Source organism: Electrophorus electricus, unplaced genomic scaffold (genome assembly GCF_041902795.1).
Source record: "Electrophorus electricus isolate QZ-2024a unplaced genomic scaffold, ASM4190279v1 Scaffold35, whole genome shotgun sequence".
NCBI lineage: Eukaryota > Metazoa > Chordata > Actinopteri > Gymnotiformes > Gymnotidae > Electrophorus > Electrophorus electricus.
Window position 1 is genome coordinate 1393411 of NW_027658638.1, and position 15207 is coordinate 1408617.

General features: G+C 35.6%; 1 protein-coding gene across 1 annotated transcript; it reads left to right on the top strand.

Moving 5' to 3' along the window:
- Nucleotides 1–7380: 7380 nt before the first annotated feature.
- LOC113567490 (small nuclear ribonucleoprotein Sm D2) lies at nucleotides 7381–9579 on the top strand. Its single transcript, XM_026995511.3, has 3 exons — nucleotides 7381–7507; nucleotides 8084–8263; nucleotides 9287–9579. Coding segments are annotated over exons 1-3 (357 nt in total). The 5' UTR covers nucleotides 7381–7505; the 3' UTR covers nucleotides 9462–9579.
- The last annotated feature ends 5628 nt before the right edge of the window (nucleotides 9580–15207 follow it).

A 15207-nucleotide genomic window follows, 5' to 3' on the forward strand; every position in this document is an offset into this window, starting at 1 on the left:
AAGTAATAACATACTATAGCCTAATCTGTGACAAAGTTTCCACAGATAAATATACTACTGCAAGCTGTGTTGAAAAAGCTCGTTTAAAAATCAATTAATAATAAATTAAAAAAAACTTCGTTTGTTTTGTCTCGGATTCTTAGCAAGTTATAAAATCAGTGTTTTTATACAATAGCCCGTTTTTCTTTTATAAGAAATTTGAGATTTATAGGTAAGTTTTAATGTCTGTTAAAAAGGTTGCAAACTCTAATGGTATATAATGGTCATTAATCATCTATTTGGGGAGTTAATTTTACAGTTAATTTGAAGTGTTATAGCTGTTTTCTATGGTTTGTACTTTCTCACCATTTTTTTCTATTGGTATGTGATATCATATTATAATGGTTTACACCTTTTTGCTGTTTGTTACTTTTGTAGACTACAAAATATAGGTACGTTGATACGTTGATGTATGGATACTTGCATTTTATTGACAGCTCTAAAATTAAAATAACTTCATTAACTTATAGACATTAGTCTGACAAAACAAAAATAATTTGTATATATATATACAAATGTGGCAAACACACACACACACACATTTTATATATATATATATATATATATAAAGTGTGTGTGTAAGTGTGTGTGTGTGTGTGTGTGTGTGTGTGTTTGTGCGCATGTTATTTTAGATCTTCCAGTTTCTGACTGGTCCAAAGAGAGTGACAAACTTTCAAGTGACAGATTCACTCCAGTGCAAATCTGCCTCAGCTGCATTGAGCGCTATTAATATCTTAGCCCAGTAATGAAGTGGGTGTAGTTTTTCATAGAAGAGAGGGGGAACAGCTATCATAAGCTACATCTGAAATTTCCTCTCATCAAATTTCACTACATCCAATATGCACAAATGGTTTTGGGTTTTTGTTTCAGATTTGAACAAACTGCAGTAATTAAGTGCAGGAGATGAAAAAGAAAATGTTGCCCCTGAACCAAGAACAGCAGTGATTGAATCAGTGTAATATTTCACTAACTTGTGACACTTCATCATCAATCTACAAATATGCCTCAAAATAATGCTACATTTTTATATAGTATTGTATAAGAATACATACATCAAATTAATTTTAAATATACAGTAATATTCCACTATATATATGTATGTATGTATGTATTTCATCAAATAAAATAGTTCAACAGAAATAATTCACTTAAGAACATAGCAACCATTAATGTAAAAAGAACAAACAAACCAGTACATATATTTGTAGGTGATTAGTCTGTTTCCTAAAATAAAACAAAATTGCCTGAGTAATTAAGAAAATAATTATCTGAGTTGTTAAGAGTAATTACACCATGGTTTTAATCCCCTGTCAGATGAACTTTCTCTCTTTAGAGCAAAATAGAAGACAGATGTTTCATGAAGCCATATAGGACATGTACCTTCATCAAACAAAGCACACTTTACAGGGTATGTTGCTGTCTTTTGCATAAAAGACAGATCATCATGGTCATCAAAGTGGGACCAAGCATAGTTCCTTACTTTACACTAATACTTGTGGCAAACTATATGACTCAATTTAAAGAAAGATTAAATCAATATGTATCTTACACTGAGTAATTAGTTTTCATTTATATTATTAGAGGGAGAGAAAAAAGTAGAAATACATAAGAAAAACCTCTGGCCACAGAGTGGGGGCTCATCAGTATGTCCTGAGGGAATACCAAATGAACATTTTCTCTCCATTTGTGTATTAAATAATACCGTGCTGTGACAGATTGCAATTTACACTCAGACTGTATCCCTAACCTCTGCATAGTTTGTACATACATAAGCTGTTGATATATCAAACCCACAATGCCACTGGCACCCTGCAGTACAATATATATATATATACACATATATATATATATATATATTACTCTGAACGGATCACACACACACTCTAGCTGAAAAAAGGTTTGGGTCAGACAAATTTAGCCTTTTCTGCCTGCAAGAGCTACAGTTCTGTACAAAGAGGGCTGGAAGGTTGAGACATAAGCAAAGATACCTGATGGTTTTGAGCCTGGTTGTAATCAATAAACAATCTATGTAAAGCAACACTCTCAGAAGTGTCTGTGATCTGTACACTTCAAGGGTGTGATTATGCTTCGCTCACTCTATAAAATCACAGAGGCAATTTATGCTGCATGGACACCAACTTGTCTCTGAGCAGCAAGCCAAACCCCTAACAGCTCAATCCTAAACACAGGCACATATTTATTACACAGTCTAAATCTCTGGACTGCAGACCCCATAAACTCTGGTCTCATGGACTTAGAATCTGAGTTGTTTATTGAAATGATCAACATCATCATGTCAAATCTGCAAGGCTGCATAGTTGGAAGCATATGAAAAGTGCCAAGGGACTTCAGTTCAACTAATGATCTATGATCAACATTGACGTCAATATATAGTACCAGAAGCAAGATGTAGCTATTGTTTATGTTATTGTGAATTTAATAATTCTGCACTGGCACTTGGAGGAAGAGGGGTCTATTATTTGATCCAAAAGTTAGAATAAAATTTAAAACAGCTACAGTTCAACACATTTATCATCTTATATATAACAATTATAATTACCATACATTTAGAATAATTCCTTTATGCATGACATCTATGTTCAGGTAGACTCAGAAAGCACTTTGGGTGTCTTTGGGAATGTGCATGTGGTTGTTAAATTTACAAGTTTGCAAGTCTGAAGAAGACCGGAGAGTTTGATTGGGCATAGTTCACACATACTCACCATCCGTACAGTCATGCCTTCCCATATACAACACTCATCATATACAACAAAGAGATAACTGTTTGACATGAGAATTTGGACCTGAGTTTTACCACACATTACTTTTTAAGAAACATTGTCCACTGTTATTACTGAAATAGGTTTGGTGCTTCATATCAGTGCCACTATAGCTGTGTCCAAAACTGCCCTATTGACTATTTTTTCATGTGAAAATCTAGATCACTAACTTACATACACTATAGTATAGGGAACAGAATTTGTCCATTGTAGTGAATGATTTTGGACACAACTTTATGCATGTTATCTCTTTACTCTGTGACAGCAGATTACATCACAATCTACATGTACACTACGTGGTATTCTATATACATTGTTTCAGGAGCAATGTCAGCGAAAAGTTGCACATACACATTTGCAACAGAAATGGAGACATTTTATATGTGTTTCAAAGGATTATGCTTACACAATGATGATTCTATACTTACTCAATGATGATGCATATACACAACACTTATATTTTAAAAAATCCTTCAAAATAAAGTTCTTGCAATAATGCAGGAATCTGCAATAATGGTGGAAGTCACAATGTGAATCAACTTAATTATCAGGATTATATCGGTTATATGAGCAAACTCACCCTACCAACAGGAGAAATTATCCCAGATATCTACAAAATAGTAGATTCTTTAAATATTATTATTAGGCAAGTTGTATTTTTGAGGATTCATTTTATTATTGAACAATAAACAGTGCTCTCAGTCAATCCAAAATGTTAATAAACCTCAAACCTGAATATATAAGAAAGTAAATGTGAGGTTTTGGCTTTCTAAGGAGAATATCTATGTGAGCATAATTATTGGGCAAGTATTAGTGTGCGGAATTATTATGCAACCATGAAAAATGAAGATTTTCCCCAACTCACTTGTTTATTTTCATCTGTTAAAGTGAGAATAATAAACAAACAACTCAAAACTTACAAATAAACATTTCTCACATTTAAAATAAATAAATAAAACTTTTGAAAAATCAGTGACCAATATAGCCACACTTCTTTTCAATAACAAAGTCTGTCAGTTTCTTAATCTGTTGCTTATCAACTTTTTGTGCAGCAGCAACCACAGGTTCCCAGACACTGTTCAGAGAGCTGTACTGTTTTCCTTCACCAGAAAACTCTCCTTTAAAAAGGGACCACAAGTTCTCAATAGGGTTTAGGTTAGGTGTCATGATTCTTTAATCTTTAAGGCCTTTACTGGCAAGCCACATAGTGAAGTACTTCGATGCATGCAATGGAGCATTGTCCTGCATAAAAATCATGGCCTTCTTGAAAGATGCAGACTTTTTTCTGTCCCACTGCTTGAAGTGTCTTCTAAAAACTGGCAGTAGGTGTGAGAGTTGATTTTGAGTCTATCTTCAACCTGAAAAGGTCCAACTAGCTGATCTTTATTAATAATAATAATAATAATAGATGCCATCTTGCTGGCGTCTGAGTCCAAGTGGATCTCATCAGTCCATGAAACCTTCAGTCTTCATCAGTCTTCTTGATATTTCTTGGCCCGGTCTTGACATTTCACTTTATGTGTCTTGTTCAGTGGTGGTCGGGTTTCAGCCCTCCTTACCTTGGCCATATCTCTGAGTACAGAACACTTTATACTTCTGGACATTCCAGGAAGGTTGCAGTTCTGGATTATGACAGCGCTGGAGGATAATGACTTCCTGGTCACTTCACATTTGATTCTTCTCAAATCCTTGGCAGTTAATTTGCGTCTTTTTTTCTCAACATGTTTCTTGCAACAAAACATTTGATGGTTCTGTGATAATGACCCAGTATCTTAGCAATTTTAAGAGTGCTGCATCTCTATGAAATACTTTGTACAAGTTTTGCCTTTTTAGAGTCAGTTAAATCTATCTTTTTTGCCTGTGTCACACCCTCTGCTGCAACTCGGACTACTGCGGACTACACATCCCATAAACCTCCTGTACGGTCCCAGTTAGTGGTGTTCTAATATATATATATATATATATATATATATATATATATATATATATATATATATATATATATATATATATATATATATCCTATTGTCTCTATCTGTTGTTGCAAAGTCTCATTTGCCAGCCTTCTGTTTCTGAGCTGTAGTTTTGTTTTTGTTTTTTCTTGTTAACTATTTTGGAGATTTAGTATACCTGCCTGTTTTTAATATTCTCTTGCCTGTGCCCTTTGGATCTGTTTGCTCTGTTCCTCTACTAATCTACCCTTGCCCAAATTTGACTACTCTTTGGATTACCACTGTTAAACTGAAATTTTATGCTGCATTTGACTCTACATTGAACATCTGTTCAAAAACCTGACAGCCTGAGGAAAAGAAGTTGCCTAATAATTATGCACACCTTGATATAGGATATTGATCTCCTTAGGCCAAAGCCACACCCTCCCTCATTACAGAAACACACATCACCTAATATGCTTAAATCTAATAAGCATTCAAGTTTATTTTGTATGGTCAAAATACTCTCTTTCTCAAAAATTGTGTACACAGTGTATTAGTAGATAATAATACAGGGGATGTAATAATAATATAGAGGATGATTGGCCATGTCTTTACTTATTTGATTGAGAAACCCAGCATAGCATTTACACTAACGAGAAACTGCATTCCTACAAGTAACTCAATGCATATAACTCTGTGTCTGTGGTCATGTACAAAATGTTGTACAAGCTGCCTCAGTCAGTCATGTTGAAACCCTTAAACTGGATTCCACCAATCCAGGAACTCAGTTACAATCTGCAACTCCCCAGTACTAATCATTATCACCTGTTCCTCATTACCATTATGTAGAAATACCTGTTTAGTTCTTTTCAGAATTGTGAGGTTCTGTATTCTTAGTAAGTTGGCCTACTGAGTTGTTTGTGCTGTTTTTGGACCTTCCTTTTTTTCAGGTGTATGCCTCTTTCCCCCCCCATGTATACCATTGTTTGATTAGTGCCTGCTTGATTTTGAACTCAGAACTTTCCTGCTCCTGATCATTCTCTGGGAATTCCCATTTGTCATTGTCTGCCTCATACTGGTATTGACCACTGCCTGTGGCATTTACTTAATTGGATTACCCTAACTTCAGTAAAATGTTACTGTAGGCTTTATTCCTTGAGCATCTTTGTAATACTGTTCCATTATACTTGTATTGACTGATTATGCTCCTCAACCCAGATGGATTAATGTAGCTAACATTCTGATTACAGATGTATGTTCATGAAAGTTTAGTTTATTAGTTATATATAGCTGCCATATGGAAAAGCAGGATTATTGTTCAAATGTATCCATCTCTTTAGTTTTACTGACACTGGGAGATAAGGTGTAGTCCTGGTACCAAATGGTTAGAGACTTCACCACCTATTTGTAATCTGTTTCACATTTGTCCATGAGAACCAGTATATCCCTATCATCAGCAAATGTAATGATGATATTGAAACTGTGTTTGCCAGCACAGTCTAAAGTGAACAAGGAGTGTAAGATGAAGCCCTGAGGTGCATCTGTGGTGAAGATCAGTGTGGAGGTATGACAGATTATGAACACCCTATCAGGAAGTTGAAGATCCAGCTGCAAATAGAGAGCTTCAGTTAAAGATCAGTGTGTTTTGAGGGAATGATGGTACTGAATGCCAAGTTGTAATCAATAAAGAGCATTCACATGTTTCCTTTGTCTGGGTAGGTAAGTGCAGTGTGTGCCACCAATATGATTATATCATCCGTGGATGTGTTTTGATCTGTATGAAAACTGAAAAAGGCCTAGGGTGTCAGAAACTGACAGGTTATCAGAAAGGGAAGAGTCATGAAGAATGACTCCTCAAGAATGATAAGGTAAGAAATAAATGTTACATAATGTATAACGTACAGCTGGTCAGGACTTCAGAAGAGGCCAGTACCAAAACAGCAAACAAAAACCAAACTAAAGAAACAATACATCTACATACACTATAAAAGAAATATACAATTCTAAACTCATTCCCGGACAATAACCATGAACAAAATCCACTTCCAGTGCAAAAAAAGCAGACGATATATATATATATATATATCGTCTGGATTTTGTTCATGGTTATTGTCCATATATATATATATATATATATATATATATATATATATATATATATATATATATATATATATATGGACAATAACCACGAACAATAACCATGAACAAAATCCACTTACAGTGCGATATATATATATATATATATACACACACACACACACACACACACAACCAAGTCGTATTTACAGGACTAACTAACAATGATCAAAGAGAACTGAGCAAACTAACAAATGGAGTATGCAAAGGTGTAACAAGAAACTAACAAGAGTTCTAACACGAGTTCTAACACAGGCTAACAGGAGTTAACAAAGAAAAAAAATTAACAAACAGATAAAACAGGTGAACACACGTACACACACAGGATAACAATCACAAGGCTAATCAAAAGTATACTAAGACATGAGAAAGCTCTATGAATGCAATAATAAATTGGCTGCTCAGGTTAGCATGCACATGCTGTCATTTATATGAAAAAAACTAGTAACCAAGCAAGTGAGACTGACCCGGAAGTAGTATTTTTTTATTGAGGCGGTATTACACAAGGAAGCGTTGTCAGACAACGTTTTGTAAGCGTGAAACTAGTTAGCTTGATTAAGTAGCTAACGGTTTTGTCGTCGTTCTTTCTTTCTTTCGACCCAACAAAAATAAAATGTAAGTGTACCGATATTTTAGTCAAAAACAATTATAGATATGATGCATTATAAAATAATATATTGAAAGTAAAAGTCATGGAATAAGACGAAATGCAAGCTAGCTTTAGAAAACGAATAGCCATACCCAACTAGCTAGGCTAGGTTTTGAACCAACTAGATACTTTGAATTGACCGCTACCTAGCTCGTTCACGCTCAGATAGGTGTCTAGTGCTTGTTCACTTTAAATATTCTTAAGTGTGGTTTAACATCATGATGAACTATTTAATTGTTTGGGTCATTTGTTCTAGCCAAGCTAGCTAGCTAGTTTTAGTCCGTTTTAAAAGAAATCTCGAAAGTATGGGCATACTAGCGATAGCTAGGTTGGCAATATAGCGGGCTATTGTAACTACATTTTACAACTGATAAAATGAAACGATTTTATTATGTATTTTTGTACTGTTTACTTGTTTGTCAGGTAGCGAGCTAGCGGAGTGTGATAACTACTAAGCTAGCTAGTATTGAACGGAGTTCTGTGTTGGTAATACGAGTCGTAATAAGCTAAATCTTAAAGTACACCTAATGAAACTGTTTTAGGAGTCTCTTGAACAAGCCCAAGTCAGAGATGACTCCAGAGGAGCTTCAGAAACGGGAAGAGGAAGAGTTCAACACTGGACCCCTCTCTGTGCTAACCCAATCAGTTAAAAACAACACGCAGGTCCTTATCAACTGCCGCAATAATAAGAAACTATTGGGCCGAGTAAAGGCCTTCGACAGGTACTTGTTTCATGTTTCTGACTGATCACTGAACTACTTTAGCAGTTTTAATAATTTATGTGTATAATTACCTACAGTTAACTTTGTTTGATATAAACTTTAGTACATTTGACATTGTCAAAATACTTTGAAGAACCTCTGGACAAATGTACTATTAAGTGTCCATACATTTCATGGCTGATTACCACCAGCTTTTTCAGTTTGACCACAGATGATGGCAACCAACATTTACCTCAGAAGAATGATGCAAATTAAATTAACGTTTGTAGATCCGACCCTGCGTTTATAAACCTGGACTTTACAAATGCCTCCCCAATGCAGATTGAAATCCCTATAGTTTATCACATTTATAGTTTAATTTTAATTGTATCCCATTACAGTGCAGAGAGTAAAGTTTTTGTGCAAGCTGTAGGGTGCATACAAGAAAGTGGTGCATTTTTTTGTGAGGTGCACACAAGAAGATATTCCTGTTAATTGGAAAGATGATTACATTTCTGAATTTTCTGGATGAGAAAATACTAGCACTTGGGTGTCTAGCCTTTGCTTGCTAATAGACATTAAAAAAACAGGAAAAGATAACCTGTCACATTCTTGAAAGTATCTCTTTAGTGTCTTCTAAAAGTGCATTCCTTGTAAGTATTATTCCTTGTAAGTAATTTCTACCACTCCAATAATGGTTTTGATAAACATTTTGTTAATGACTAATAAATATGCAGCTGAATCAAGTTGTCAAATGGGTAGTTAGCTTTCACTAAGTAGCTAATGTGGAAATGGCTATTTTCTAAATGAAGTCAAAGTAATTTCCTAATGCATATCAATTGTCGGATTCACCACACAACACACCTTTGCAGTTTTAAATTCATTGCATGCTTGCGTTCTCCATTTTAGACAGACACTCTAATACACTTAAGATGGAGTTTTCTTGTTAGATTGCATGTACTTGTCTTACAAGCCCTTAAGATTTGCTTGCATAGCATTATACTATCATCATGTACAGTAATTCCTGACTGTGTTGTGTTGCAGGCATTGTAACATGGTGCTGGAGAATGTGAAGGAGATGTGGACCGAGGTACCCAAGAGTGGCAAAGGCAAGAAGAAGTCCAAACCAGTCAATAAAGATCGCTACATATCCAAGATGTTTTTGAGAGGCGATTCAGTCATTGTTGTACTGAGGAATCCCCTTATAACTGGCAAATAGATGTTTTGGTTTTTTTCACATTTTTTGTGATGGTAGATTGTTTTCTTTTTTTGGGTGGGGGACAGGCTTTGACCGAATTGCTTTCTAAATAAATTTTTGTATTTACTCTTGTCCGCCATTACTGTGATGCTTGCATATGTTTATTTGTTGAAAAATTCTAACCATAAGTTAACAAAGTTTGTTTTAGATTGTTGCATATTGCTAGCAAAAGCCTTTTCCAAAGTAACAAGACCTCAGATGGGCCCAATCCCTATGCCATCACTACCCTTTTATAATACTTTTTTCAGTATGGTGTTTTCTTTAGCTTTTGTTCCGTTCTTAATACTCAGATTTACACTGACAGCCCATGTATCCAACCACATATTTTATAATGGTAATTGGGTAACTACATAGCTTGTAGTCTGATTAATCAAGTGGGTTGCTAGCAAGCAAATAACCTCTAGTTAATAGAGCAACCCAAATTTACTGTGAGTTTATCTTTATTCCTAAAGAGTTGATCCTTGTTTAATTTGGGCCCAAAAAAAAAAAAAAAAACATTGGTGTAAAAGGGGATTTTTTTTTGATGCCTCCCCTCTTTGAGTTTCTCTGGTTTGCTAGTGTCCCCTGGCTGCAGCTTGAGTGTCGGTGTAGGTTTCAGCATGCAGGACTCAGTAAGTGACAAACTGCCATTTAAAGGGTTTTGCATTATTAATATGACCAGATGTGCTGACTGTCACTTCACACCCCTATCTGCAATTGTAAGTCTTTTCTTCTTCTTTTTTATGATCATTGCTAGCTCTTTCATACAGTCTGACACTGTCTTAAACTATACATTTAGTTCAAAAAACTAAAACCAACTTGTAAGCCATAAATTATATACTTTGAAGAAAATGGAACAAACATCTTTGCTCATGTCCTTCACTGGCCATTTACTACATATTTATGTGCAACTTTTGAGTTTTGCAAGTGCTGTCTTCAAGAGGTTACTGTGATGTTCTGTGTGCAGAAAAGACTAATTTTGATGGATATCTTAAACCACTGAAGCAGACATATTAACTTTCTTTAACTTGGCCAAATCAGGAAACATCAAAGACATTATTTGATACCAGTGAAATACCTATATTGCTTGCCATTTGTGCAATGATCACCCATAACGGTTCAGTTCATCTTTTATTTTGCCACTTGTAAGTATTAAAAGTATGGAATTAAAAAATATGGAGTTTGTTCAGAAACATAAAAACATTAACCTACACAATCTGTACATACAACTGTCCAGAGCTTACCCAACCAGAACAATGTAAATTCCTATACCAGATTAATACATATGTTAAAATTATTTCTATGGTACAACAATAAACATTCCTCAGGGTTTCTTTGCTCAGTCCTGCTTTGTTTAAAATTCTTAAAAGATATTTCAGAATCAGTGAATTAATACATCTGCGTATTATAATGTGCTTCGTATGTGAGATACACTTACTGAAATAAAAAAAAAACAAATATCCTCTATCTCTTGTACTTATTTTATCTTCAGAAGAGATAAAAATCAATTACTGAAGTGTCCTCATCATATTTTATAATAAAAGTTGAATCATTGTACACTTGACAGTCATTTAATGTAGCAACAGTAGAGCAGTGGGCTTAAAAAATCCCTGGGGTGATCCTATTCTTAATATTCAGGAAGTGGAGAGAAAATAATTGAACTTAAATCTTTTCAGGGGTGTTGCACAAACGTTTAAAATCCACTTGCACAGAGAATCTCCTATTCCCAGTTGTAAAAAAAAAAAAAAAAAAAAAAAGTAATTTGAATGGACAATTATATTAAAAGTATTTGATAAAGAGTATTCGGACATGAGCATTCCTGCATTAAAACCATGTGTAATATTGTGTAGGTCCCCTTTGTGCCGCCAGAATAGTTTTTTCCCATTGTAGTGTGGACTCCATGAAACCTCAAAGTGTCCTGTGGTATCTGGCACCAAGACAGTAGCAAGCAGATCTTTTAAGTCCTGTAAGTTGAGTTGGCCTCTGTGGATTGGACTTGTTTTTCCCTTGAACTAAATGAGATCTGGTGAATTCGGAGCCCAAATCAACACCCTGAGGTGTTTGTCATGTTCCTCAAACCATCCCTGAACAATTTTTGACATGAAAGCCAGGACCCATGATATCGCAGCAGAACATTTCCCAGAGCATCACACTGCCTATCCAGGGCTGACTTCTCCTATAGTGCAACTTCCCTAGGTAAGTGATACATGCACCTGGCCATCTGCATGATGTAAAAGAAAATGTAATTCATCTGACTAAGCCACCTACTTCTATAGCTCCATGGTGCAGTTTTGATGCTCATATGCCCAATGTAGGTGTACAGGAATCAGCATGGGCACTCTGAGCACTTTGTGGCTATGCAGACCCACACACAGCAAGCTGTGGTACACTGTGTTAACATTTATTTTTTCAGCAGTTTGTGCTACAGTAATGCTTCTCTGGAATTAGAGCAGATGAGCTAACGTTTGCTCCCCACACATATCAGTGTACCTTGGGCACCTATTACCCTGTCGCCAATTCAGTGGTTGTCCTGACCCAGTCATCTAGCCATCACAATTCGGCCCTTCATCATTCAGATCCTTATGCTTAGCAATTTTCCTGCTTCCAAATCATCTTCAAGAATAGGCTGTTTACTTGCTGCCTAATATATCTCACCCTGAGGCCTGGGGTCCGCATCCCACCCTATAGCAGATGTTCTAGAAGATCACCCCCTAACGTAGCCTCCCTCTGGCGCTAGACACCTGGAGTCTCTGTGTGTGGCAAGCTAGAATGATCAGTGTCAGATTTATGACTTACAGGTGAAGCTGTACGTGAGACGCTATTTTAAACTGAGTAGGATTTGCAAAGTAATTTCAGCAGATTTTAGGAAAATTGTTTAAGACTTTTGCATGATGAGATTAGGGGCGGTTTTGTTTCTGCTGTTTACTCTTAGGATTGATCAGTGAAAGATCTATGTGGGCTATGGAGGAAACTTATTTTTCAAACATTTGCATTTCTGTGTGTAATTCTTAACACCCTCAGCATGGCACTACAGCTTTATATGTTTCAGCTAATCTTCCCAGCCTTAAAAAATTTCAGAATACGTTTTCTTCAAATTTATCTGGCTATTAGGAGCAACTACCCTTGGCTACAAGTCTATGTTTTATTCAAGGGTTAGATGGACATGCAGAGGTAATGAGGGGAAGTGATTACGATAGTGATCGGCCATGCATCGATACTCAACACCCTTCATGCAACACAATGCCATCACTATGGTCAACATCGATTGCTGTAGTAACCTGAGAAGCTGCAGTATGTTTCCATGCAGCTCAGCAGCAGGGTTTCAGCTCTGTGAGATCAAGGATTCAAAGTGGCACAGCAGCCAGTGCTGTTCCAACACATTTTTGTTCTCTCTCACATTCTTTCTCTCCCACATACACACCCCAGTGGACACAAACTACATAAACGTAACACCTGAGATAACTTCACCAGATAAACATTAACAGTCAGTATTATTTAACCTAAAGCAGAACTTGCACTACATAACTAATATGAATATTAAAAATGTGGTTGTGAGCTATCAAAACAAGAAGTTGAATGCATCACACTATTGGCAATTAAACTGTTTAATCGTGTGGGAAGTTTTCACTATAACCAAATAGGAGTCCAACAAGTACAGAAATGCAATGTGTGAAGACTCGGACCAACTGATTAAACAAGTGGATTCACATATGCTCCTGCCTGATTGAAATGAAAACCTGCAGTAACACCATCCCTTTCCAATGATTGATTGCCTTCCCTTGGGCTACAGTTTGTCACTGTACATGTCTGAGATGCATCGCTAAGGTAAGGGTACCTAAACAAAAATGGTTAGTGAGTGTATGTGCAAGGCAGGTGTTTCTTTCTTTTTTTGGTATTTCCAGGCCTGAGGCCTTGCCACCCACAACATCTATGGAGCTACTATGATTATTAATATTTTCCAACATTTGTGCATGTATATAAACCACTATATCCCAAAAAGAATCATTCATTTACACAATAGCCCCCAGCATTCCCACTTACACAAAAATGTAAGTGATCAAGACAAAATAATAATAATAATAATAATAATAATAATAATAATAATAATAATAATAATAATAATGATGATAAATGTAAATGTTTGCATGTGCACATGTGTATGTGTACCTGCTTCTAATGTGTAGTAGTGTTTAAACCTCATAGTTAGAGTGAATCTATATATATAAACAAGGGAAGGCTAAAGAATAAAGAGAAAAGAGAACAAAGAAGCAGGAACATAAAGAATGTGCATGTGTGTATGTTTAAGAATGAGGATGAGTGCATTCAAAGTTGATAAAATGGCAGCTATATTTTTGATAAACTACACATTTTTTTCTAAAGAGATATGTAAGAGGTGAGTCCCACAAGACAGCTGTTTTTAATAGCACCCAATGAATGTTAGTCAGGCCATAGTTCAGAAATGTTGTTCTCAAACTATCATCAAAGAATCACATAATTTATGGTCATTAACATTAAAAATGTCCACTATAATAAAAATAATCTAATTTGAAAGTTATATAATAGCACATGATACAAATATGGCTATATACAGCAAGATAAGACAAAGTCAAGGACAGTTGTATATAACATCTAACAAACAATACACCATATGAACAGACTAAGTACTACGTAAATAGCCTAAATAAAATAACATTACACTGTACTAACAGTCATGAATCTTTCCAGGCCATCTGAATCAGTGAGATTAAAGTATGTGTATTTATAAAGTAAGTTAAGCAGCTGAAACAAGAGTACAAAGAGCATTGGTAGAAGAAAAAAGAAAGTCTCTCAAAAGTTAAAGAAATATAAGTCAAGTCAATTTTATTTATATGGCACTTTTTACAAAAGCTGTTGTTACAAAGCAGCTTTACAAATGTGCGAGTCCAAGCCCCCAGTGAGCAAGCCACGGGTGACAGTGGCAAAGAAAACCTCCACAGAGCATGAAGAAGAAACCTTGATAGGAACCAAGACTCAAAGGAGGATCCCATCCTATGGCCGACAATGGACACAACAACAGTAACAATAAGGAGCAAAGTAAGTAGTGAAAGAGAAAAGAAAAAAGAAGCAATTAATTTCTAGTCCGGTTTTCTAGAAGTCCTAGTCTGGCCCCCGATGGTGTGTGCATGTCCGAAACCCATCCCACACAAGAATTTCCATCAAAGGCAACAGAGAACTAGTTGTCTGGGGTATAGGTGTGGTGGGCTATATAACAGAAGAAATAAAAAAATATATTGATGGCCTTTATCTCACCAGACTGTAGCAGATATTTGCTTAGATTAATGGCTTCACTGTGAAGATACCATATTGTTGGTGTAAATGTAAATGTAAATGTAAAATGTTGGTGCCCTTCCATTTTGTGTATTTAGATCGCCACCTGATGGCTCAAATGTTATATGCATTCCTATGTTTCCTTAGCGTCAGCAGAGAATGAATCCTTTAAAATCCAATCACAAACACCATATCAATGATTGAAGTTTGTAGTAATTAATATAGTAATGCCTGTTGCCATTAAGCTTTAAATGATGTGCAGCATTGCTATATTGCTCCTGCATCAAAGGGTTTAATGAAAAATTCCTGAATCTGGATTCTTTTTAAGGCCATATGACCTTACAAAAAGTAACATTTTATAATTGTATTATGAATCCAATTTATGATATAAATTGATTTCAACTAAAAATGACATATTAAA

Bases quoted from the DNA above. Each gene is read 5' to 3' on its own strand.
- LOC113567490 (XM_026995511.3), top strand. The intron at 8,264-9,286 runs GTACTTGTTTCA...GTTGTGTTGCAG, and splicing joins CGAGTAAAGGCCTTCGACAG to GCATTGTAACATGGTGCTGG.